Source organism: Geospiza fortis, unplaced genomic scaffold (assembly GCF_000277835.1).
Source record: "Geospiza fortis unplaced genomic scaffold, GeoFor_1.0 scaffold162, whole genome shotgun sequence".
In the NCBI taxonomy this organism is placed as follows: Eukaryota; Metazoa; Chordata; class Aves; order Passeriformes; family Thraupidae; genus Geospiza; species Geospiza fortis.
Window position 1 is genome coordinate 6,817,946 of NW_005054316.1, and position 27,632 is coordinate 6,845,577.

At 39.1% G+C, this 27,632-nt stretch overlaps 1 protein-coding gene across 5 annotated transcripts in view; it reads right to left on the bottom strand.

The window, feature by feature from the left end:
* Positions 1–27,632, bottom strand: part of ARID1B (AT-rich interaction domain 1B) — a 243,544-nt gene that overhangs the window by 123,882 nt on the left and 92,030 nt on the right. For 3 of the 5 annotated variants that reach the window (XM_031056276.1, XM_031056274.1, XM_031056275.1), the window contains exon 3: positions 19,872–19,913. The exons of the other annotated variants lie outside the window; for them this stretch is intronic. In XM_031056276.1, coding sequence (XP_030912136.1) covers positions 19,872–19,913 — 42 coding nt within the window. The remainder of the gene's footprint in view (positions 1–19,871; positions 19,914–27,632) is intronic. 5 annotated transcript variants of the gene reach the window in all.

The window sequence follows — 27,632 nt, forward strand, 5'->3', positions numbered from 1 at the left end:
AACGACTTCTCTGTCAAGAGGCAGGCTAAGACCAAATCCAATTTTGTAGAGGTACACAAGTCTCCTTCATTTCTCAATGAATACATCTGGTAAAGCCAAAAGCTGAAGGATTTGGCAGCCTGTAATACAAAGGCTGCCCAGGAACTGGTGACGTATTTTGAAGTGCAAACAGCCTTGTTAACAATTTGTTTCATCTCCGGGGGCAAAGGTTTCTACAGCCCTATTTCAAAAGACCTTGCTGGGGCAGGTTAGAACTGTAGAATGGTTTGGATTAGAAGGGATCTTAGAGTTCCAGCCCCCATGCCATGGACAGGGACACCTTCCACTAGACCAGGCTACTCAAAGCCCCATCCAACCTGGCTTTGAACATTCCAGAGAGGCAACATTCACAGCTTCTCTGGGCAACCTGTTCCAGTGCCTCAACATCATCACAGTACAAAATTTCTTCCTAACATCAAATCTAAATTTAGTCTTTTTCAGTTTGAAGCCATTCGCCCTTGTCCTGTAACTACAGTTCCTGACAAACCTTTAGAGTTGAACAATGAAGGTTAGGGCTCTTCTATCTGCCTACCTCTCTGCTTTGCTGCTTTTACAGAAAAATCATAAGAGAATGTAAACTTGCACCTAGATACTGAAACTCAAACCAAGTCCCATGGTTTAAACTACGACTGTCTGGACTACTGCAAAATACCTACATGGTTATGAGGTTTGTAATTTCTGGTAAGTAGCTAGGAGTAGTTAACACCTTCTGCAGCATCATCTGTCAAAGAACCTCCTGATAGACACCTAGTCGAAAGAATGCAGTGATTATTCTTAAAATCACACAACTCAAATTCCACAACTTTATGCTTTATAGGATTTATATCGGGACAGCTCTCAGCTATTACAAGGAAAAAAATAAAAAGCACACTCATCACACAGAAACATCAAAACCTTGGCCTAAGTGCTGGATATTGCCTGCTTGATGGTACACCCAGACACATACTAGAGTTCATATGTTTGAGAAAAGGACATTTCATCCAATAACAACATCCAAAATCATGCGCTAGTAAGTAATTTCTCAGGAAATATGAAAGACTTTTAAGCAGCTTTTAAGAAAAGGTTCCAGAATTTCAGCTGGAAGGAGAATATGCTGTAAAAACTCCTCCACCAACACCTGGCACAAAAGAACAGCTTAAATTTTATGCTTTTAAATCTACATTATTATTTGGAACTGAAATTCAGGAACATTATTTCCTTTCATTAATAATCAAGATTCTGCAACCAACAAACAGATCAAGTTCTACCAAGGTTTCCTATAGATGCAGCATTTTAATGCCTCCAAGCTGCATGCAAATTTCTACTCAGCAAGGGAATTTCAGTGTTGATGTTTACAAAGTGCAGATGTGACATGCTGCAGCTGCCTTGCACATTATGAGACACAATTTTCATAGTCCTGGACAATGCCAGTCTGCAAAACTGTAAAGACAGAGAAACATAAACTACACAACAAGGTAGCCAGCGACACAGAAGAGGAGGAGGGGGCAGGGGAAGCATGGGTTTAACACCAACCTCAGCTCTACAGTGATGATGGAGAATTCTGTAAATTAGTCTTTGCTTCTCTGAACATTAGTCTGCTCACAGTGGACACTATCATGGTGTCTGAATGAAAAAGAACAGTCAGCAGAAAAAGCATGCAAGATAAATCCAAGAACTGATGGGAAGATGCATCCTCTGAAATAATTCTCTGGTTAGTAGGGAACCATAAGCTACTACTCTTTAAACTGGCACCTAAGGACTGTTGAAACCATATAGATTTGCAAAGTTAAGTCACACAGGAACTCTCTCCTGGATGCAAACTCTTTATGTTCTCATTAAGGACAGTCCTAGAGAAACAGGCAGAAATACAGTCCCTTCCTTCACAATTGCACTGGTTTATGTTTCAAAAATTAGGCAGCAGTATCCCTTTATCACTTAACTTTCATCAACAGTTGCAGTACTATAATTTATTTGAAAGTCAGGTTCAGGTTTGTTTTGTGGATCTTGAAGGGTGTTAAAATACTGACATTTTTATTAAAATACTTTTATTCCAATAGATCTCACAGTCCTAACACTTATTTATCTTTTTCAAGAATGCTCTAATACTGTAATAATTATGACCTATGTTCAATTGACTTGATGACTAATGAACCTTCTGTAACCCAAGTAAAAATCCCATAAGCTATGATAAATTGCACAGATGTAATGTCGTAGCAACACTCAGTCACTACTTTTCCAGAGTGAAACAGGAGTATGAAGATAAAGCTGAGAGGATAATTGCCTTCCCTAGAACGTTGTTTTCCCATTTCCCTCTTTTTTTCCTGGGGAGTGGGAGCATAGTGAGGAAAAGATGCATTATGTTCCAAACACAAAATCCTTAAATCTGAGAGGAAAGTTAGGAACCTCTTTTAATGTAAAAGACTTCCTACACTACCTGGATTCTACCACTAACAGGAATGATGCCTTATTTTTTCCATGGATCTTTCAGCATAACCACACCTATGCCATGGGGATACAAGTGTCTCCAAAGGAACAGCATTCTCCATTCAAGAGAAAATACAGTTGAGTTCTTATTACAGAGTATAATACTCTGCACTTTAGTTACTGGTTGAAGGATTGTAAGAAAAACATACATGGTCTCAAAAATGGGATTAGAGCTCTCTTATCGCAAAAATTAAGTCAAAATATATGGGAAGCAATCAGCTCCATGCATAGCTGTTCTCATTCTCTTGCTGTATGTGCATGAATGAAAGCAGGCACATGTGCTTATTACATTTCTTAGTATATGTACAATATCAAGGAAATGATATAATCTTTGGTTATCTAGGACTTTCAAATCCACGTTATTAAATAACTTACATCATCCTAAAGACAGGTTAGTAAAATGTCATGGTTTTCTTCTATAAATAATGTTAAAGAAATGAGATAAATTAATAAAGTAACTGTATTCAGAAAATGGTTGCAAAAAGTGCTTTCTCTAAGTTAATTATTAAAACTGCGTATGACTCTCTCCCTGAAAAATATTCCAAAACTTGGATAATGTCCAAATAGTATTTTGGAATGAGACATCTGCTCATCAGATCATCTATCTTATAATTTCCTCACAGACTGATTCCAGGTACTAAAAAGCCTTTTTAAGTCTGGAATGACAAGATCCAACTACAGAATTAAAATGCTAACATATATGCACTTTAAAACAACTTCTGTTTTAAAATATTGCTTCCTTTCTGATTTGCAAGATCATACGTATGTAAGAATAGAAACCATTTGCAAGCCCTTTACAAATAATTCTTTTGTATCAATTTACCACAGAAACGTAAATCTGAGTTATTATAAAGCATTCTGAAATCCAGAAATGTTATACTGCAATTTTGAATAATTCAATGCGCAACTAAATTTCAAAATTCACTTTAAAAAACTGTCTTTCCATTGTTACACAATGACTTGAAAAAGGGAACATTTCCCCTTTGCTCAGCTATGGCAGATGCCACCTCTGGGACGGAGGAGCCGAGCACCAGACGTTTGTGCAGCCCTTTTGAAACCAAAGACTGGCACCCGCAACACTCCTCCTAAATTTATTATGCTCTTTCTTATAGCTCAGCAGTGACACATAAGCAACAAGCAGAGCTGAGAGCAATCTACAGTGACAATCTCAGGCTTATTTTATTTTCACCAAAGAGTTTACTATTACTGCTATCCATGCTGCTAGAGTATGCACAAAATGGACCCAAGGTATAGAAAATCTTTGATTTTATTACTTCCAATTGAGCACATACAGCTCTACAGATACGCAGTCAGAACTTCATATGTACATAAGCCCTTTGCAAGATGTTCTCAACAAGCACACAGAAATTCAGAGTGTATGCATTAAGAAATCTCAAAATTGACAGAAACCAAACCTAGCTTTTCCACTTACACCTCCTAGCACAAACTTTACTGCGCAGTAGGGAGCCATAACTTTGAAATTATAACAGATAACATTGCATTTGAGCATTATTTCCTGTTATTTGAGGCCTCCTGCCTAATTTTTTTTTTAATACTAAAATGACAAGGGGGCGAAACCAATTACAGAAACAAGGCAACCTGCTCTTAAACTGATTAGCCTAGATGTCAAAATGGTTGTATTCACTTTTACTGAACATCTTTCCAGCAAAGCAAATCCACTCTCTTCTAGACCAAGTGTCATATACAAGTGTACATATGCAAATATGTACACTTAAATCTACCAATGGGTGTTTGATCAATTTACACAGTCGAGTGGCTCACTCAGACTGTCTGTGCTTAGAGGTTACATGTCCCAGAATGTACTCAGCTTGTTGGCATTTTGAAAATTAAATTTAGAAAAATGTATTACTTCACAGTTCTTTCCCCTAAGTTACTAAAATATTTAAGTGTAAGATATTCTACATCTAGATAAGGGGATAAATCAAAGATCAAGACAATGAACTTCCAATCAACACCGGCCCTTTTCTGCACCTTTCACCTCTTTATCAAAACACAGAGAGATGAACCTTGAGGGAAGCAAGCCCTGGAGTGAGACATTCCAGGCTTGCTGAAGTATGCAAGGGGACCACAGTGCAATGGTTGCATGTATTTGAGTGTAGCAAAAACCATCTTTCAGTTTTAAATTGGAACATGCTGAACTCAAATAACTTTGCAGAGCAAAATTGGAAGTGCAAGACTAAAATAAGAAGAGACAATTCTACCAGAAAAGGATCTGGAAATTTATCCAGCCCTGACAAGCCTTACTTTTCCCCCCCACACCTTAAAGATGTGCCAGTAGCAAAGTGAGAAAGCAAATTCTTCTCCTCTGCTGAAGCACAGCAATCATCTAGGCCTCACTGGAAGTTCATTTCAGATTTTGTACACCATGGCACCTAGCTCTGGGTAGACTTTAGGCTCCACACAACTCTGCATTTTGGGAAGACCTCTGATTGAGAGCTCTTCAGATATTTATGGTTAAGCAGGAGCATCCTGCCCAGGGTGGGACTGGCCCCCCTGGGTCTGTGGCAGCCACCCACAGAGCACAGGGTGTGATGGGCCATGCCAGCTCCCCCAGGAGCGAGGCTCCTGCTGCAGTTTAGCACAGCACCACTTGCACAGCGGGGATGTAAAGGTAAGGCGCCAACGTCCTGGCCAATCCACGAAGCAACAGGCGTTCTCAGTAGGGCTGGTTTTTAAGCGTGTGCACATTTGGGATTTGAAATGTATATTTCATCAGATTTAGCAGAAAGATGCCAGAACATGATAAAAGGGGGTATGTATGGAATGCAATCTCTAAATTACACTGTCATAGTTTAGATATTATTACTTTAACTCACTGTAAAATATTATAAACTAACTCCAAATCTTAGTGAGCAATGCTCTTTGGCAAAATGTATATTCGCAGTAAAGATCAACAAGAAGAAACTGTGGCAATAGATGCAGCAGGAAAAAAAGAACCAGGTGCTGCCAGATAAGGTGTTGTTTTTAATTACTTTTAATTATTTGAGAAGATAATCCAGTATTTTAGAAATTACTGCAAAAAAGACTTTATTACATACATTTGAAATATTTCAAACATATGTAGAAGATTTCATTCTGTCTAGTCTGAAGGAAATAAGTGGCAGGGAGCAAAAAAACCCAACAAAACTTCTTTGGCTTCACTTACTGGGGGATTTAGTGATCAGGGATCAAAAATACATAACCAGTCTTTATCCAGCTCCCTACAATTTAAGGCAAAATAAACAGGATTTAACTGTCAAATGTGGAAAGGACATAGTTTTCTTTTTACCTTTTAACACTAGTTTTCCTTGTTTTACTAAGACCTTGTATTTCAAATCTGATGGCAATACGATTATGGCACATTACCCCCGCACAGCTTCTCTCCAGTAATCACAAAACACTATGAGCACAGCCCAGACAAACAAGGGCACACATTCCTTCCAAGGATGCATTCTAGTTTCTAGTATCTAGTATCTTCAAGTCCTAGCTCAATCCCTCTGAAATCAGAGAAGGATCTGCTCCACACTGTTCTCCTTCTGGGCCATGGAGTACCAACTTGATTCTCTGCACAGTCCTATCTAAGATTATTTTTAGCCCAACTCTCACTTGCTGCGAGAAAAAGGTGTCTGAAACAAATCTTGAGGGCCCACTAGTTCAAATAATGCTGACTCCCTGGTAAAGCCAATGGAAGAGTGGTGGACTATTTACAAACCAAATAGTTCAGCACATCCCTACCAGGAGCTAGGCCTGTGCCACAATGTGTGTGTGCGTTCTCTGTTCATGTATTTTGACTTTAAATCTGTGACTTCCATTTTGGCACAAAAATGAAGTGCACAAAACGATGGCCCAGAAGGAGCTGGAGTACCTGGGGCTGGTACTGGTTTGCTGCAGGGAGGAGTGCTGCAATCACACAGAGCTTCTCCCAGCTGTGGAAGGCCCTATCAGCACCTGGCTGACAGGAGGGAAGGAGAGCAATTGGAGGTGAGCAGAAAATCCTGAGAAACTTTTTGCAGACATTATAGGAAGATTTAGTGGCCAGATATGATATGAACCAACTTAAGAAAAAATTACAAGATCAGCAATTATGTCTTTTGAAGCCATGCAAAAATCCTGCCAAAAAAGAGGAAAAAGCCTACATAACTAAACATAGATACATAAGAAATAAAATTTTACATGTATATTTAAATACACAGCTTTGTCTCGATATATGTTATATTTCCACATGCATCTATTAAAAAACAGTTTTGAGTATTTTAATAGAAACAAGTGCAAATTGATTTAAATTAATCTCTGAACATAGTGGAGAGCCAGCAGAGTAATTAACTACGTTATTTATTAATTACTATAACCATACCAACTCCCTTTCTCTTCATCTCTCCAATAAAAACAACTCACTGCTAATCCACTACAGCTGCAGAAACTTCTATGAAATGTTAGTTAAGGTAATAAAATAGCTCCAGTTTTAGGTATGGATGATCCATTACTGCCCTTGAATCATTTATGTCAGATTGTAATCTTCAGTGAAGAATTTGATGTTATTTCAACAATCCAATACCTCACTGGCACATGCTAGCACGCAAAACCATTTTTTAAAAATCACACAGCAATACAATCTGAATAGGAAATCGATCACTGAACAAGCTAAATCTGCATGAAGAAGAAAGACTGGAAATGTGGTATAGAGGCGGGAGGGTAGAATGCGGTGAGTAGTATCAGAAAAATGAACATATAAACAGGAAAGGAGGAAGGATCACAGAAGTGCACCTCAGTTGAAAAGATTTTTCCAATATCTTCTGGCACTTTCTTTTTATCTACCACTAGTTCCCTCTATTGCAGTCAATAACCTGAATGGGCATAAAATAGATTTTTCTCATGGTTTGGATCAACACAGGATATTAACCACAGCTGAAACACATTTCCACGTGCTAAACTCAGCAATAATTATTGTAATCCAATTGCCTATATATAGCATACTTTGACAATTGAGGTGGTAGGCACAGGGAACACAGAGCAAGAAGGAAGGTAGGAATACGTTGGTTCAGATTACTGCTTTCCAAATCTGCTGGTGTATTGTTAAATCCTTTTTGTGCTTCATAGGAAGCTACACATTTTGAAGACAGTTAGTCATAACAACTACTTTATTTTGTTTTTGGTTTAAAACGCCTGTGATTTGCACACCCTGACACCAGCTGATTTCATGCCCTGCCTTTTCCCATCAAAGCCTCTTCTTGGCTCTACACACGAGGAAATCTCATTTATCAAAATTCTGTTAGCGTAAGGGGAAGGGCTATGCTGAGCTGAGCCGTAGCCTTCATTAAACATGCAGAACATAAACTGCTGACACTAAGCACAGTCAACTTGCAGCATGGCAGAGGAGGGGGGAAGAAAAAAGGAAAAAAAAGTAATGAGACTGAAGGAATGATGTGATGGTGAAATAGGAATAAAAGTCACAGTTTTGCAAAGCATTTAAGTCATACTGGAGTCAGTGAGATTTAATCACATACCTGAAGTTAAGCATGTGCTTAACTTTGCCAAACAGAAATAGATCACTAAATTATGAATGGAACAATCTATTTCTGTTCCCAGGAACACGGACACTTTGTTCCCCAGACCAGTCCCTCCGGGAATGAAAAAGGTGAGGGGGAAAAATGATAACAAAACTGGAGGAAACAATCCCTTCTTCAATTCAAAATACTTGTCTGGATAAAGGAACTATATGTTATATTTAACAAAACAGGATTAAAATGGTTGGTATCCATCATTTAGATTCCAGGAGACAGAAAAGAGCAAGTGCCGTTACAGTCATTAATTTCAACATGGTACCAAAGGCCAGGGCTCTGAATAAAAGAAAAATTTGTAAATTTGGAAGAAGCAAGCATGAGAACAGGAATGCATTAAAAATCAGAATTAGGGCTGAGGGCGAACAAAGTGGCTTTTTGAATTTTCACTTCACTTACTGTTCTTCGTATTTTTCCTCCTTTTAATTCTCAAAGATAGCTGTGTAATGCTGCCTACAATAGAAACTTGAATTTAATAGGCACGAAGCAGAAGGTGTGTAGCATTTTACTCTGATCACAAGGAACAAGCACTTAGCTGTAAGAGATCCACAATGAGTCACTGCAGGGAGGAATCAAATGCATCACAGGTACATGCAAGCCTTTTTTATTATTATTCTACCAACTGAAAATGCATTATAACATACAGCCCTAGGAAAAAAAAATCAATTTCAAACCACCTACTCCTATAAAAATATATAATTTACCAATCATATATGCCTGCATTTACACAGTTCAAGGAGAGCTAAGGCAGATGCAAGGCAGGAGGATGGAGCAGGAGATAGGTGGAGAGGGATGTCAACATTTCCTCTGTAAGCTTTTGTTGGTATTTATAAGTAAGATAATAATTCCAAGTTCAAATTGTCTCAGTACTAAAATGAGTAACTTACCATCAAGTTTCAAACAGCAGCTAAAATTTATTTTAGTAATTCAGATATTATCTGAAAAATAATATCATATTAACATTTTCTGATACTTTCACACCTCTTAAAACACTTCTTCAAAGTTAATCTGGAAGTAAAATACCATAAAATTAATGGCTGGATTTTGCAACTCTTTTCCATTCTGAATATCACCATATTCCAGAAAGGAAGAATTTAGCTCTAATCAGCTAACTCTTAGCATAGTATTAACTTTTCTTCCCTCTTCCAGGGTTCTGTGTATATGCAGCTTTAACAGGAGAGCAGAAAGCAGACACACATGTGGAAATGAGGCATGCACCTTGACTATTCCTCAAAAGTGATTTCTGTAGTTTTTTAAAAAAAATAAATGTATACATTTAATATAAATCAACAGCTGCTTTTATGTTGAAAAATTGTTGTTTTTCTTGAGGTCATCTATGGAAATAGAACAGGACAGTCCAATTGTTCTATCTTTTCTTTCAACTTGTAAGTGATGTGGTATTATTACCGGCTTTTTTAGCTTTTATTCTGGTCAACAAGGCACTGCAGCCTGCCATATAAAGCTGCACACCACATGGCACCATTCAACAGTATATCTAGGTCAGCTTGCATTTTTAATGTGCTCCATTAGCTTTCCCTTGCTCACTGTATCAAGTTTGAACTTCTCCTTCTCACTTTTCAAACCTCTCTATAACTAAGGCAGACAACATACTGGATTCTAAGAGTATTGTGATCACCTTCAGCTTTTGCTCCACCAAAGACTGCAGTCCTAATCCTATTTCCTTAATTCCATGCTATTTCCAAACCCAGCATTCCCCCAGTTTCTCCTTCAGGATCCTTTTCCACAGTACTGCTGGTTAAAAACAAAACAAAACAAAACAAAACAAAACACCACAAAAAACCAAAAGAGGTTACCTAAATAAAAAAACCCCAATGCTTCACCCAACGCAATTCCTTCCCTCAGTAGTACTTGGGGAATCTTAACAATTTTGACCTTGGCAGCATTCTGCACACACCATGGCTAAACAAACCTACAAGTTAATAAGCATATAAACAGCCTACATACCTACATTACTGTAAAGCTTTTGCAGAATGATATGTGCTATAATGGCATTTAGTTACTTCAATGCAACAAAAGCCAGTTCCACATGATTCACTTCATTACTTTCCTTCATAAACAGCAGTTAACTCACTTCTTAAAATACATTTATTAATTTTTAAATTAGCATGTATTCTAAATGCTCTTCCCACAGATGATTTTAAGGTGTACATCCTTCCATCAGGGCACAGCCCTTGCCCAGAGACTGAAGTGGTAAAACCACCCTAGATATAGATTACATGTACAAGGCAATCAGTCCATCAGCTCTGACACAAGGAATAGCACCGTGAGGAAGTTTCGCAGGAGGCTCAGGGAGATTCAAACAGATCTTGATAAGTGGGGGGTGCAACTGGATGATGGAATGAAAACAGACAGCCATGTTAAATTGAACGGTACAAATAATGCTTATTTTGCTTCAGATTAAAATGGTAAGTCAAGTTTTAGTAAAGAGACTGTAAATTCATCTGCTGTCTATTTCATGTAGTAGCAAGAATTTAGTAGTGAAATCATAAAACACACAGAATGATTGTTACACTAGAAATCTGTCACAATAGTTTGCATGTGTATAGTATAAAACAATATAAAGCATTGCAACAATATGAAAATCATGCCAAAATTATCTGTAATCTTGATCCTCTGATATAAAAAATATGAAAACACTGTATAATTAGCTGTTCACCAAGAAAATCAAAGGAATGACCTAGAAAAACAAGATTTCCCAGTGTCATCTTAATCTAATAAAATTATCTGTCAATATCCCAATTCACTAGAAAAATCCTCCTCACAAGAAGAAATTCTTAAAAAGCAACTCAAATAATTGAATCTTCAAAGTTAAAAATTATGTCTTCTGTAAAAGAAATATATATTCAGTAAAAAGCCCCAGATTCTGCATTATTGTCATGGTTTTTTCCTCTTGAAAACACATCAACAGCACTTTTCCCAGCAAAACACAGCTCTGAACGATGATACACACCTGTCCTTGTCTCAGGGAAAAAAACAGGGGAAGTGAAAACCTAAATCACATCTGTCTACCCAATAACTTTCTCATGCTCATCTCTGCAACTCCCATTCCTCAAACCTAGCATTAGTTTTAACAAGCCAATTCTGAAATCAGGGGAAACAGCCACGTAGCAGAAATCTGAATCTTTTTCTATATCTGTATTTCATGCTGCTAAAAAGTATGCTATAACAAAAAAAAGGCAAACACATTAACAGTAGCTTTATAAAAAAAATAAATACTTGTGGGTTTTTTGTTGTTTTAAGTCTCAATCAGAATGGGAGCATGCTTTCTGTAGCAAGGTGGTGTTGGTTGCTGGAGGGCATGGTTCTGGTCCCACCAGTTGTACAATCAGGTAGAATTTACAGGAGAAGAAGAAATCTGGTCTAACTTGCTCACCTCATCAAGGAGGAACAGCAAACTATTTGCAAATATTCTGAACTGCTCTCTTCCCACCCCTAAACAGAGAGACCACCTGCCTCAACATTTATTTAAAATGTGCAGGTATTTACAAGCAAACTTTGTGTTCTGATTGTTAGATGACTTGGTAAATCTGATACTCCCTCCAAGTTCAAACCAGCAGCGTAAATCAAAGGGGCCACACGGAACTGTAAAGGACCCGCCTGATCCAGCAAGCATCACCCCCGTTTACATGTCAACAGGAGGCAGCTGAGCGAGGGAGGATGCTGAGCAGCACACCCAGCCAGACAGCTCAGGCACACCAGACTCGGGCTGCCTGAGTGCACCCACTGGTTAAAATTTAATGAGTAACAGAAGGAAGACTGAGAAAATAAATTGTTTTTCTTTGGTAGAAACTTAAGTCGCTGTGATGTAGTGACTGGTGTTAAACGGTGGGTTCAAACCTTTGAGGAGATGCATATTCCCACCATGAAAGCAGTACCAAATTTTGCATTCTTCTGACATTTTTATGAAGTCTGGAAAGGGAAAAACCATACTACAGACTGCCTCTTCATAAAAGCAGCAAGGGGAAATATGGATTGCTGCTGCTGCTGCTGGTGCCACCACAAAAGCTGGATGGTTCGATGTTGTAGCAGTTCATTTTAATATAGTGGCAATCTAAATGGGCATAGGACCACCCAAAGAGGGATACTTATCAATCAGAAAAGCAAACTTAGTTGCCAAGCCTTTACTGGGAGGGTCGTGAAGCACTGGAACAAATTGCCCAGACTGTGGATACCCCATTCCTGGAGGTGTTCAAGGCCAGCTTGGATGGAGCTCTGAGCAATCTCATGAAGTTGTGTGGAAAGGTGTTCCTGTCCATAACAGGAGGGTTGAAACTTGATGATCTTTAAAGTTCCTTCCAACCCAAACCATTCCATGATTCTTACTTACAGACATCACTTGAGCAAATACCTAACAGTTGCTTTGAATTGCATACACATCTTCTGAAACCTCCACACTGGTACTCTCAGAAAGGCAAGGGGAGCTTTAAATTCATATCAAAATCCAAAATGTGGCCACATCCACACCTTGATAACCTAAACTGTTCAGTATTGGAGAGGAAGGTTGTTCATCACATTTATGTATGTCCAAAATAAAGATGATGTAGGAAGAAAGACAGCAGTTTACATTTTCTTAGCTCTAATCCCAGCTGGTTGCAGGGCATGGGGCCAACCACAGGCCAACAATGTTCAAGGGTGCTGAGGAAGGCACGTTTACCATCTGTGCTCACTCCAGCTTGCCACAGAGTGCTTGGGAGCTTTGTAAAATAAATGTTACCACATACCCATGTAAACCGCCTAAGCCTAACCCTGAGGCCATCAGTATTTATTCTGCAAGCACCATGAGATGCTTCATGCTGAAAAGGAACATTAAACATGTATTTATGGTTAGCTTGGATCACTGGCAGAAAAAAAGGAAATATCCAAGAAAACCTGACATGCTGTACACACACAGGGACACTGCCAAAGGAGACATGCCCTCCCAAATGCCTCACCTTGCCTTGTCTTTTCAGAGACTACAGGAGTGTGGGCATGGGGCACAAGGAGGAGAGAACCAACTCTTATGTCATTTATCCAGCTGATCTGGACTTTCTGACAAGTGGGGCTTCCCAGCTAACACAGCTTTTTTCCTACTATTCTGTGTATCATTTTGTCTTTTCTTCTTCATGCAGGATTGTTATGGAATTGTCCAGACCCACCTCCACAGCACAAGGAGGCATCACAATCTCCAGGAAGCCTGCACTTTTTTCCATCCTCCCAGACAGCTTTAAAATCTTCTCCATATGGGAAGTGGGACAAAGTTCTACAAGTGGGCGTTGTTTGGAATCACCCTCCATACTCAAGGTGGTTGGATACACTCCTCTACTGCCTGCAGCTCTCAGGACAAAGCTGGACCACAATTAGGACTGTATGATGGATGGAAAGGAACTTACAGCCACAAATCTCTTGGTGTACCTCTTAATTAGTATAAAAATAATTGGGGAAAAAACCCCACAAGCCACAGAGGTATTTATTGAGACTAAACTTACTAGACATTAAGAACTATTGGTTAAGGAGATGAAATTTGTAAAACATGATCACAATTTCTTGGTTTTATGTTTTCTTGGACTGTCACAATAGCATAGCAGGGATATGCACAGGTTGTTCAGAAAGAAACCTGTTCAAGCTGCTTCTACTTAGTCATAAGTACTTTAAAACACTTTGATACATCTGTAAGGGGTCCCTAAAAATATAAAAAGAGCACCTTGTTCCCTGCTATAATGCCATTCTCTACTCTTGGAAAACACCCAACATGGAGGGCACTCAGGAACTTCAGCAACCCCAAAACACAACTTTAGCAACGAGTCAAAGAAAAGAGGTTGGAAAATCCTTTTAGTCACCTGAACACCTCAGGTGAAACAAGTCCCCAAGAAAATGAAAAACAGAACTGGGGAGACATGCAATCCTAACTCTCCTATGAGTAGCAAAACAGAATTTACTGGAGGTTAATATGAGTATCTATTTTTTCTAAGCTAAAACAAACCCAAAAACTTATTTACAACTCCCAGGTTCCTAGCTAAGTCAACAGTGCCAAGACAGATATAAATGAGGACTCATTTCTCTATATTTTCCCATATACTAAGCACACACAGACAATCCAAGTGTCAACACATCAAGACAGAGATAATTCTGACCCTTGAAAACATTCTCTTCTGAAAAGGATTAATTGGCTTTAAAACAATTTAATTTGGCTTTGAAGATGCAACTGTTATTAGCAACCACCAGATGGCAGGAGCAAAGGCTGCTTACAGTAGTCAACAAAAGAAAGCTGTCTTAAATAAGGCAAGCATTAGAAGAGAACAAATTTTTATGTCTACTTTTTCTTCTCTTTCAATTGGTTATTTTCTTTTTCTTTCCAAGAAGTATTATTTTATTGCAATCAAACTAATACATAAAAAAAAAAAAGAAAAACGTCTCTTGAGAACATGTCTCTCAATTTTATCTCATGCCATCTCCATCTCATAGCTCAAGGGTTCTGTTACAGATATTGCAAGAACAACAGTTTCTTTCTAGGTTTGCACAGTCATAACTCTCAGTCAGCCACCAAATGTATTCCCTTTGATGTCCTATGCTTCAAACCAGGAAGCTGACACATAGCTACACTGTGTAGCTCAATTTACCCTCGGGATTTGAACTTCTGCTATCTGGGATATGAAAATAAGTAGACTACAGAAGATGCACCATGATGTGCTGATTGTTGCAATAATGCAGCATCTACAAGGTGGAGGAAAGCAAAACCCCTCCCCTAAAAGTATGAATCTCCCCACTCTGCCCAACACTCCCCCACCAAAGCAACCCAAAAGACACCTTGATAAACTGGAGTAAAAGTAGTATGTTTGGGAGGAAAAATATTTTAGTCCTGGGCATATTTGATTCTTAAAACATGTATCCTGTATCAGAGAAAGAACACTTTAAAAATGCAATCCAGCAGCACATACTTTTAAAGACTTAAGAATAGACTCTCTAAACAACTTCCAGAGTTACTAAATTATGGAGACAAGGTCATCATTTTATGTTGTGTCATAAAACAAAAAATACGGCTAGTTCCACGAACAGTGCTGGAAGCTCCACCATACAGACACATCCACATCAGAAATACCACCCTTGCTGTATTTCTTTGATAGAGTTGTCTCTCCATTATGCTGATTTCTCGATCAAAGAGAAAGCTTTACCCCTGTATTGGTCTTCTGCAAAGGAAACATAAAATCACTCCTACAGTGAACACATCCATCGGGAATGAGATTCTTTTTCCTCAACCCCAGCAGCACGCAGTCCCAGAAAAGAACAGGTGAAGCTCTCTCCTACTTCAAACCAGCATGAGATGCAGTTGTGTGGTTAATTTTGCCTCTGTACAAAAGCAAACATGCCACTTGCAAAATATGAAAGGCTTTCTTCCCTGCCCCATTTTTAAATGACACCTGCAAATCACTAATCCAGTTGCCATTTATTTCCATATGTCAAATTACAATCTTAACTTGTGCAAAGCAACATAATAGTAATGATTAAGCCAATTACATCACAACACAGCTTAAAACGACACACAATGGAAGGATTAAAGCTCGCTACCAAATAAGAGAGTCCTGTTCTTGGTGGAGCTCCCCCACTGTGGGAACAGAAGTGTCTCTTTTCCTGTTGCACAAACTTCTGAGCCTTCTGACATGTAGCTGCTGGACTGCCATTAACAAACTTATTTATATTAATGCAGCACTAAGCTGGGATCACTGCACCTCGGCATTAGCTGCGGAGAGCGGGCTCTGTGGCCAGCACTGCTAACAAGGCTGATGGCACTCCACAGCTCCACAGACAGGTTGGGACACATGCACCAGGTGATCTCACCAGGCTTAACTGAATGAAGCCTCCCTAACCTACGTTATTTGGGTCAGGCGGATGCTGACAGTAAAAGCTTTAGGGAAAGCGAGGGAGAGCAAACCGAGTGCAAATATTTAAAAAGTCCAGCATCCTGTTCTCTGGATAGGGCCAGACACCCTTTGCAGCCTGTATGAAGTGCGTGCTACTGCATTTGACACCATAATTCCAACTGATGCCAATATGCAGCTCCTACAACAATAAAATGTGGGTTAAATCTTTACATAATAACCAACCTTTCACACTAAGATTTTCAATTCTACCTCGGATAAAAAGGTTCTAATGGAAATTGAGCATCTGAATCTCTTAGGAGGATTTAAAAAACTCCCGCACTCTTATTTTTATTTGTCCATTGCCTAGGTCTTTAAATGAGCATTATTCAAAATGGTTAAACATTTTACCTTTTACTTCTGCCCTGGGCACCTTATTTTTTTTTCTCTTTCTTTTTCACATCTTTGTATTCCTCCTATTTTCTCTGCCATCCGCAAACACTGTTTCTATCTGCTAAAATATAACTTCCTACTCAGCTAAAATAAACACAAAATAAATCGGTACTGTTAGTATTTTACAAATCATCATTAGGCTTTAGTAAGATTAATGGGACTCAAAGTTTCCAACTTGGAAATACATTCCTGTGTGTTGACTGCAGACTTGGGCAGATATCACTCCATCTATAGAGTGAGCTCTTACTCTACCCTACTTTCTTGGCAAATATGGTTTTGAAGGAACTTATTATATATGTAAGTTTATTCTCATCAGAATTTGAACAAACCAGGCCTAACTTAAGCCTGTCCCAGATCACCTATCAGCTGTTCATGATTTGCTACATGGTCATTCCCCCTACATCTCTCCATGTGTAACCACACATATAACACAACCCTTCTAAATATTGAAACAAAAGAACCAGTCAAAAGCTGGAAGGTTTTTTCCTTTAAAAACAAACATGCATTCAAGCACACACACAAATAAATGTGTAAATTGAACTGAACACCACGTGTACCATCTTTGAAAGAGCTGTTACAGCACACCAACAGCTTCCTCCTTCTGTAAAATTAGTTGCACAGAAAGCTGAATGGGTTTACTTCCTTCTATTCAACCAAAAGAAAGCTTTGGACAGCAATGCAATCAAATCTGTACTTATTTTACATATTTATAATTATCAAACAACAACTTTTTTTTAAAACTGATTGAAAATGTGCTTAGATTTTTATGGCCTTTTAAACAGTACTGGTCTCACATATGCACAAAATGAAAACAAGAAGTTCATAATAAATGTAATTTTTACTCTAATAAATGCCTTATGTCCTACATTTGTTTGAGGAAGACTGTTTACTTCTTAATAAGTTGAGGAGGAGGAAACACTTTTAAGGACTGCTATTAATGGTTCGTAATTTGCACCTGTTCCATGTTTAAGGCGTAAAGACAGGATTTGGTACTTCAAGGTGCCTTTTCCCTGGGTATGTTGAGAGTTTGACACAATTTCTTTTGTTTTCATTTTATTTTCTAAAATAAGAATTATTTTGTCTAAATCAATATGCATAACTTGTATCTAAAGCATCCTGTAGCTGATTTCTACAAACACTTACGAGGATGATGATCATCATCCAAGACTCAGCCATTCAAGGGGCCAGATCTACATCAGTCAGATCTTCACTTTGCCAATGATAACTACAGCAAAGCTGAACAATGTTCTGATGTCTCATTCAGAACCTTTTCCTGAGAAACAGCCCCCTTTGCTGCCAGTATGCATATTTACCATGAGACTGAGATCATGGAGATTTTAAGAACAACAAATGACATTGTACATTCTTTTAGTAGTCTACAAATATCCTTTTTTAAAAGACACTATTCTTGTACGTATCTACAGGCAACACAGCCTGTCAACAGCCTAAAACTAAGTGGCATCTAAGGATAGGTGGAATGGATGCAGTCAAAAGAAGTCATCCCCTGCAACAAACTGCGCTTGTGCTCCTGCATACAGAGGGGCCCTACAATGTTTCAAGCTGAGACATATTCTACACCCAAACCCAAAAAAGATAGCTTCCTTCAACAGTCTACAATAGCCCTGGAGGAAAATTCAGGCTAAAAGCAGGTACCAAGGAAATCACTGCATGGTGCAAATTTTTCACCTTACATCCTTCTCAACTGTTAGGTGGCCAACTGTGTTATCATATCAACTTACTTCCTGATTTATAAAATTAATTATTTTTCATTTTAACAATTTATATACATTCTCTGTTGGCACACACTCATCTGCTAATGTAACAGAAACACTGGCATTTATTTGTCATTGAGACAGACAGTAAGGAAAGCATCTCAAGGGAGAGAAGGGAAGAAAGTGCTTTTGCAGCAGCTCTAAATAGACAGCAAAAATAAATTCTGGGATTAACAAGTTTTGGATGATACATTTAGCTTTCTTTTTGATTGATAAAAAGTACATGACATTCCTAGGCATAGATAGTTCACTATATAACATAAAGCTACTATTGTAAGAGAGTTTAAAAGATCCTGATGGTTCAGAAGACGAATCTTAGGAAAAAAGATGCTAGGTACTCTGGACATTGGTGGTCAGAGCTGGCAACAAACTGAATTCAGTTCTGCAAAACAGAAGCTTAGCAACAGAAAACTCTTAAAAGTTTTTGTAATAAAAAGGAGTTTCAAAGGATGTCCATCAGGATGACAAGACATAAAAACACCTTGTAAATCTAGCCATGAAAAAAACTCAAAAGCCTCCTCCACAGTGTTTTTTTTTAGCTTTGAGAGTGACTGGCAAAAATAATCATCAGTAATATTTCTTTTTACCCACCTAGTCTGAAGGATTATGGAGATGAGCTCACAAGAGCTGACCCTCCAGGTTTATTAAATATTCAATTAATATTCTGTATGCTTGCTGGGTATTAAATAAAAATCAGAAAATACTGCAGACTACCATACATTATATAATTCAAATAATACCAAAGTAGCTCTGTTTGTTTTCTAATAATTTATTGAAATCACTTTATCACATATCAACATAAAAATGTACAATATAGACACAATGTAAATTCTGGCATCATTAATATTTACGTACTTTTAAAGCTCTTTTTTTTCCCTTCCAGTTAATTTTGCTTATTGTATTCCAAATAAACCTGGAGAACTTAGTTAATATTTTCTTGCTTTTCCTTTTTACCTTAAGAGTAACAGCACTGCTATTTTTCCACCTGCAGTAGCATCACAGCACATGGGCCTTCATCAGCAGGAAACTCTTCACTGTCATGATTTAGCCTACTGTTCCTACAATCTCCATTTTCCCTTCCCCATCCACTGTTCCTGGCTAAATGGTTAAAGCCTACACACAATCTGCCCTGATTAAAATCATCTGCTATTAGTGCTCAGTTAAAACAGTGGTCATCACCGCAATGGCCAAAGAAACTTAAGCACTAGGTAGGACACAGCCCATCCTTGTAGCTGGGCAGGTCTGAAGTCGTCTCTCCAACACACACTGCCCGCCACACGCTGATCTACAATTGAACACAGGGTGATGCAGCTGTTCAATGCACTACTTGCTACTCAAGATGCTCTGTGGAAATGGGCCTGAACAAACTGGCTTACTCAGCAGACTGCCAAGCAGACAACAAGTACAATTTCTGAGTTGCAAATCGATGGAACAAGAACAAATTCAGTGTTTGGGCAAGCCCAATCTTAAAAACTACTGCTAAGCTGACCTTACACGGGTCCACGTGAGTTTCTGCAAGTAAAACTTGCTCACAGGTTTTATACCAAGAAAAGGATTAAGACAGCTTGTGTGCCATTCTCAGATTGTCACACTCAAGGGAAAGTTTCTGAATTGATGGATACAAGTCACAGGACCCTAAATTCTCATGTTGAAAATTGTCATTTTCTGTGGCATTACATCCAACAATTCATATTGTTGGGACCTACATAACAAAACTGCACCAAACTACACACCTTGTGTCCAAATGTAGCATCCTCGGAGGCCAAGACTTCAACCTGAAATTATAAGGAGAAAGATAATTTCAAATTTAGCCACCACCAAGAACTTCTCTCTCCTGAGCACAGCACCACAGTTCAGGCAAAGAACTGATCTGTAAATGAAGGTGCCAGTCTGGATCAACCCTAGGAAACCTGCACATGATAGGATGTGCAAAACTAACAGCTGACAACAGAAATCCTCAAGTGAGGTAACTTGGAGAGCATCCCTTTCAACACAAAGAAGGTTTCTCCACCTGAATAACATAAAGAGTACCTGCCAGTGTCCCAGAATTTACTGTACTACAGCTGGAACATTTTTCTCCATACAGAATTTTGACTACACCACAAAGCTGCCTGAGCACAACCAGAATGATCTGCCACGGTAAGTCCCTGCAAAAAAAAAAGCTGGAAAGCACTGACCTCTTTCCCTCCTGTTACCTTCTAAGCAGGCTGGGTACTTCTGCACCAGCACCAAGTGGAACAGCAACAAGGAGAAACTCTGCAGCCAAGGTCTTGGTTGCAGGCTCCTGTCCTGTCTTGCACTAGAGAACTGTTTGAAAACTAGAATTTGGGGAACACAAGCTCCCCAGCAAAGGCTGAGAGATACAGTGAGTGTTTGAAAGTCTGAGAAAAACAAGCTATCAGGTCATCGAGTGGTGCTCTAGATCAAAGCCCTTTCTTTGCTTTGACCATACACTGGTGGCAAAGCCTTGCTGGTTGCCACAAACTGCACAGCTTTAGAGTTGCTACGCGCTACACTGAGACAACAGGAACAGCCGTAGGAAAGCAGGCACACCGATTTTTCATTAGACTCCTTAAAAATGCTTCACACTTCGGCACCTTTCACCTGAGAATCTCGGTCTTTTATGAATTCTAATTAATTAAGCTTCCCAATACACCAGTGAAGTCAGAAATGTCATCATCCCAATATAGAGAGAGAAGAGTGAGGTAGAAAGAGATTGAATAATTTTTTAGTAGTTATGTGCCAAGCCAGGGACACACTCATGGAAAGAATCCCAGATCTGAACTCTCAGGCTCACAGTTTAACAACTAGGAAATTCTCTGTTTCTCTGATTTTACATCGTATTTAGAATGCCTACTGCTGCATTATAATTTATACAACTAGTATAACTAATGTATCTAATCTCCGGTTTAACTTAAGAAGAGTGAAGGATTTAAAGCAAATCAAAAGGGAAAAAATGAATGTGAAGTTTCACCCTGAAGCATGTTACAATGCCAGAGTTATAAACCCCTGAACATGAGGGTTTATAATGGAAAGGCTGATAAACTAACAATGATGGCAGCACTTAAATATATTTATGTCATGATCTAGCAACATATGGTATTTCTTCATCTCTAAATTAAAAAAGGAAGGAGAAAAAAAAAGTGGGAGGGAGATAAAGGATTCATAGGAACTAGGAATAAATGAAGAAAATGAACCTGGAGTTACCCAATTGTGACCTGTCCAGCTAATTAGGAACGACAGTAAGAGGCTACAAAATAGTATCTCATTCAATAGGAGGTAGGGAAAAAATCCAAGTAAATAAAATCAATCTAAAATGATATGATACATATATTAAGCTCCTTATATTAAGCTTCTAATCCTTTAGGCACTTTATAAATATTAAACAATCAGTCCTGGTGAGACTGATAAATATCCATAATATATTTTACAGATGAAGAAACAGACAGAGGGTTAAGTGACTTGCCCAGGGCCAGAAAGAATAATCAGCCATTGGATTGGAAATAACTGTATGACTGCTTGTCACAATACAGTGCCCTGCTCAGACACTCAAGTGGCTTCTGAAAAAAGTCATTCCACTATCAGAAGCATCTTGGTTAGGGTTAGGGTTAATGTGGTACACATCTGAAGTGTCAATGCTCATTTTCACTAGGCTTACTGTTTTGGTACAGCATCCAGTTATCACTCGATAGACCCCAAAAACTTTTCCAAACTTACTCAGTTTTGTCCATATATGTAGTCATATATCCCAGATGCTATCTCCAGTCCCATTAATCAGAGAATCATAAAGGTTGGAAAAGAGCTCCAAGGTCATCAAGTCCAACCTTTGATGGAACACAAGTGCCATGTCCAGTTGTTTCTTGAAGACTTCCAGGAATACTGATTCCACCAGCTCCCTGACCAGCCCATTCCAACACCTCACCACCCTTTCAGTGAAGAAATTCTTTATGATGTCCAACTTGAACTTCCTCTGGCAGAGCTTGAGGCTATATCCTTCTGTCCTGTCACTTGCTGCCTGGGAGAAGAGGCTGACTCCCACCTGGGTACAACCTCAGTTGTTGTACCTTTCAGGTAGTTGCAGAGAGTGGATGCTCATTACTGTGCTACACTTCTATTGTGGAGATTCATTAGAGAAAAAATGGAGCCTTCTTTGTGCCACAGGGTCCTTCTCTGACTTCTTCCTTGAATCCATCAGAGATGTTGATGCCTTGCCAGCCCCAGTACGTTCTGTCTCCCTTTCCCTGCTGTCCCTTCCTCTTCCCTTTCCTTCCCAAGGGTCCCAGCTGGGTGGACAGCCTCTGTCCAGGGCTGCCTGTCCCCTGCCCCGCAGAAGCACAACATGGAACGGGATGGCATGGAAACCCTGCACCAACCCAGCACAGACCAGGCAGAGTTTTACTTTGGGCTCTGCACTGCACTTCACCTGCAGAGAGGCACCTCACATGCCAGGACCCCCACTGCAGAGCACAGGCATATTGTCAGCACCTGGGCTCTGCTGAGGAAGCTCCTGCTCAGGGCCAAGAGAATGCTCACAACTGCCACTGCTTCAAAACACATTTATTAACACAATGACCAACACTTGTGTGAAACTCAATTGTAGTTTCACCAAGAAACTGAGAGGAAGAACAAACTGTGACATCAAAGAGGAAAACAGATATTTAAGAAAGTTTAACATACTCTTTAGTCTCTTTCACAGATAGAAATATTTTCTTTTATGCTTAGAAACATCAGGCTCACAGAGACAGTAAAATGGTTTGGAGTGAAGATAGATAACAATTCTAATTGAGAATGTTATTGAACAGGTCTGATAAAGCTGCTTCTACTTTCCCAAGAATGATCACCCCACTTCTGTGATAAATAATTGTCCTCACCTTGCAGATGATACAATGAAACATTCTCTGTATTCTTTGTTACTACTGTGTTTAACAGTGCACTAGTGCCTTAGTCCTTTCATTTGGATTTTCACCTCCTTCTATAAAGGACAGTTAAGCTAAGGAAGAGACAAGTAACTGCTGACACCATAAGATACACAACATAAAGGACTAAATCAAGGTGTAGGACTACATGACGTTTTCCTCATGCTGAGGTTCCAAAAAAAACCCCACAAAACCAAACCAAACCAAAACAAACAAAGCCAAAATAAAAACAACCAAAACATAACAAAAACAACAAAAAAAACCCCCAAAATGCACTACAACCCAGGCTGAGTGGACCCCCCTCTAGTGGGAACGCTCGTGTACTTCAATCAGCACCCACATCACCCCAGCAAAAGGCAACATTATCTTAAGAATCAGGCAAGCACCATCTTTCTCTTAATTGCCTTCAGAATATATCCCTTCCATTCCAATACATAAAAAATAAACAAGACATTCATTATTGCTTTAAGATAATCTGATGTTAATTAAGAACTTCCCATTATATACCTATTTGTGGCAGCTAAACATTTTTTATTTTAGTTGACTGTTCTGAGTGTGTACACATGTAAATATCTTGGGTAGGTGGAGTGTTTTTCTTTTATAGTGAAAAATTCACTGCATCACTAAAAAGGACTTGATTCTTAAATGAAACACTGCTGATTTCATGTACATATTTATATGTGTATCAGATACAGCAGCTTTCCCCTAGGCACTGCCCTGAATCTTTGCTCCAGTCTACACTTCTTTCTCCTTCAAAACACAGTGCTACAGTTGAATGCTGTTTGCCCCCTATTTAATTTCTGTGTAAAAGCAATTTTTGGTCACTGTTCTTTGGTCAGTTTTTTCCCAGATTATCTAAAGAATGAAACAGCCTTTTTGCTTCTAATTGCACAGTATCCTGCAATTCAGGGCTAGAAGGCTTTTGCAAGTGGTAAGGGGTAAATGAAGGGGTAGTATTCTAGGGAGTGTGTGTATCAACCATACACTGGGGATCAATTACACGAGACACAATTGGTGGTTTAAGCAGGAGTGTCCCACAGTTGAAGCATGCCTGTCCTGCCTGGGCAGCTGACCCTTCCTACAGCCTGCTCCCTGATGCTGCCCCCAGTCCAAGCACAGCCTTCTGGGTCTGCCCAGGATGGGGTCCAGAAACCTCCCCAGTGCCTGACAAGGTGAACTTCCCGCCTCCCTGCACAACTTACACAGACTCCAGACAGACAGCTATGGCCCAGACCACTACTGCTTATGTAGTATTCTGTGATTAAATGGTCAAATAGAACAGCATTTAGCATTTTTTGTAAGATGAAAGAATTCATAAACGTCATGTCAGCCAGAAGTACCTAATGAGTAACGTGGGGAGTACCCTGACACAAGATGGTGTGTAGCCTTGAGTCTCTTTTTGTCAGAAGTAATGAAACTTTGTCAGTAGTTCTATTTTGCTTCTCAATAAATGACTCATACAGACCCAGTTCAACAAAGAATATTGCATCACGACCAAGAGACTTACAGTAAATTACACACAGTCATCTTTACCTCCCTGTCAAAGAGAAAAGGAGTTGAAACATAGATAGAACCCTTGAGGCGCAATGCTGAACATGGCCTTTCTGGAACAAAGTTGTACAACCTAGTGACACAAAGAATTATTATAATTTGTTCTTCTTCAAAGAAGAACATTGGTTTAGTCCTCAGCTTAGCCCAAGTCCTTCTTGGCTCATCAAGACATTGTTTGAGATAGGATTAGGTGAAACTAAGCAAGAGTCATGAGAAGTGGAAGCCATTCAGAGGAGGAATTACAGCCACACTTAATGCCCAGACTGTTATCCAAACAACGAAATACGAAATACCAAGTACACAGGGACAAAATAACTAATTCACAAAAGACAGGTTAAAAAAGCCCTCTCCATCTTGTTTGGGGGAATCTGAAAATAAGCACTAATAATAATTTCTGATGCATGCTGATTCCCATGTAATACCCTGTTAACATTCATGCTGAGAAGGCTCATCGATCTACATTTAACTACCCAGACAAAAACTTCCAATGCAGCACACACTTAACGCTGCTCTGAGACTGGGGCTGGAGCGCCTCGAAGTTCACCCAGTGGAGCCACTATTTGCAGCTGGCAGGTGAGGGGGTTACAGCTACTCTGGCAAGGGATGCAGTAGACTGGAGCAGCTCTGATCAAGACAAAATATTTTACATGGGCACTTACAGTTTCTGTGGTTCACACATGAGAATTTGCCCAGCTGGCTGCAAATTTTATAGGCTTTCTATTGTCATTTGTTTGACATTATTATTCTAGGAAAATTATAGCACAGGGCTTCTCTGATACCTAGAGGGTTTTTGCCAACTGCCTGCTTACTAAAAAGGCATGCCTCTGGCTCTTCTAAAATATGCTCAAAACAAAACAAATGTGTAAGTTAATACTTGCATTTTGCAATACTTTTGTTTTCCCTGTTCAGTAACGATCAATCAGTTTAGAAAGAACTCTTTTGCCTGTGATAACAAAATCTAAAAAGAATGAGGAAAGACAGGTGCATCCTCTTGAATTACTACTGCCAAATCACCTTCTTGCTGTTGGGGTGCACAACTTGCTCAATCACGCCAAGAAAAAAACACATCAGAGTGTCCAATTCAAACTGTATGGTCTTGTACCTGTTTTGCCCTCTGATTTATGCAGGACTTATGGTGACTTTTTCCACTCCTGGGGAGGGAGAGGCTCTGTAGTTCCAACAACTCAGTGGGTCTCATTAGCCCATGTGCAGAGCAATGCAAATGTAATTCCAATTACTATTTTCACATACCAATCTTGCTCAGCTGCCTATAGAAAGCAGCCTGGATAGCATCGAACACCAAGGATGCTGTAGTGCTTGGTGCACATACACCCTTATAATCCTTTTCTAGCGTAGATTTTCAGCTTTTAAGGCTTTCCCATCAGCCCACCCACCCACACACCACCAGTTCTGAACACTTCTTTTAAATGAAGGTGATAGAAAGTTAATCCAGTTTTCATTTTTCAAAGTCTTTAGTTTATTTTAAAGATGAATATGGCTATAGTCATTAATATCTTTATGAAATCCAGTTTAACTAGCTTTAACATCTCCTCCCTTTGCCATCCTTTTCAAGTAATTAGGATTCATAATTGTGGCAAATAATTGTCCTCATTTGAGCAGGGACAAATCTACGTGACACACACTAGTTTCTGGCAGTTTTCAAGGATTTACTGAGGGTGTACACAGCTTTAAATGCACACTGAACTATGATAATAAACTTTGGTAACTGCAACAACCCTTCCTTCCCTTTTTCCTCTGCTACCTGCCACCAGTTTTATTTATTTTTAATTGCAATCATGCACGTACTTCAGGCTAGGTTTCAGATCTGCAGCAAGTGACTATTGGGCATGTTCCCTGGGCAATCCTTGAATAAATACACCAAAGACACACCTTTGTTATGACTCTGAATCTATGCCTGAAATAAAGGTGTGACAGTCACATAGTATAAATCTCACGAACTAAGGATAGATCAGCTGAAATTTCCTCACTCTCTATACAAAGGCTGTTGAGACTACTTACTCAGGCCTTTCAGTTGAGTAAATGCTATCGCCTCACAGTTTGACCTATGTAAAAACTGGAAACCATGTGACCCAGTTCACAGTAATTATTCATTAAATCTGGCATCCCCTTTTTCTTAGGCTTTCTCTTTCATTTATTGCTTCTTCTTTGTAGTATCAGTCATTTATCTCTTAGCTCACTGGGTCTAGCAATAATAAAGATCAATGTTCTAATTTTTGAAACCACAACTTTAAGGTTGAAAAATACAAAATAAGTAACAAAATGATCCCTCTTTAAATGACAGAGTAACTTGTGTGCTACTTTGTGTTAAAAGGTTTGAAAAGATGTTTCAAGAAACTATTCTGCAGTTAAATTACTTAATTCTCCTCATTCTCCTTATTAGCATGTACAGACAACACAGTGGCTCAAGGACACAGCTCACTAAAGCAGCTCTGTTCTTGGTCAGCCATTGTTTGAGATAAAACACAAAATACATATTCTTAAAACCTCGTTAGTGGAACACCTGTCCTGCTTATGTTTCGTTTTTCTTAAATGTCAGTGCTTTTGGGGACGCTGATTTACAACAATTAGAAACAAAAAATCATTCACATCTTCAGCATTGAGTCCAACATACATTGCTGGATTTGCTATTGACTGACCTGCTGGTTTAGTCTCCCATCGCAAATATTTTGCAAAATCCTGAGAACGAGGTCAAGAGAAGAAAACATTAGTTCACCAGAAGTAATAACAATCAGCCTTGTGACATATAATACTTACAACAAAATTAGACATATCAGGAGTACCTCAGGAGAAAAAAAATGGGGTGCTATGGGGCAATTTCTGTAAAGTCAAGAAGACAGAAAAGTACAAAAATATTTAGGTTTACACCAGGAAACAAACATTACCGTTCACAGAGAAACGGACATTTGAGATTGTGTAGATCTCTGCTCGGTGCACCCTCACTGAAGGGGAATCTGTGAGACTTATCTGTGGGCACCTTCCCATCCCTTACAACTCTGTCACACCTTA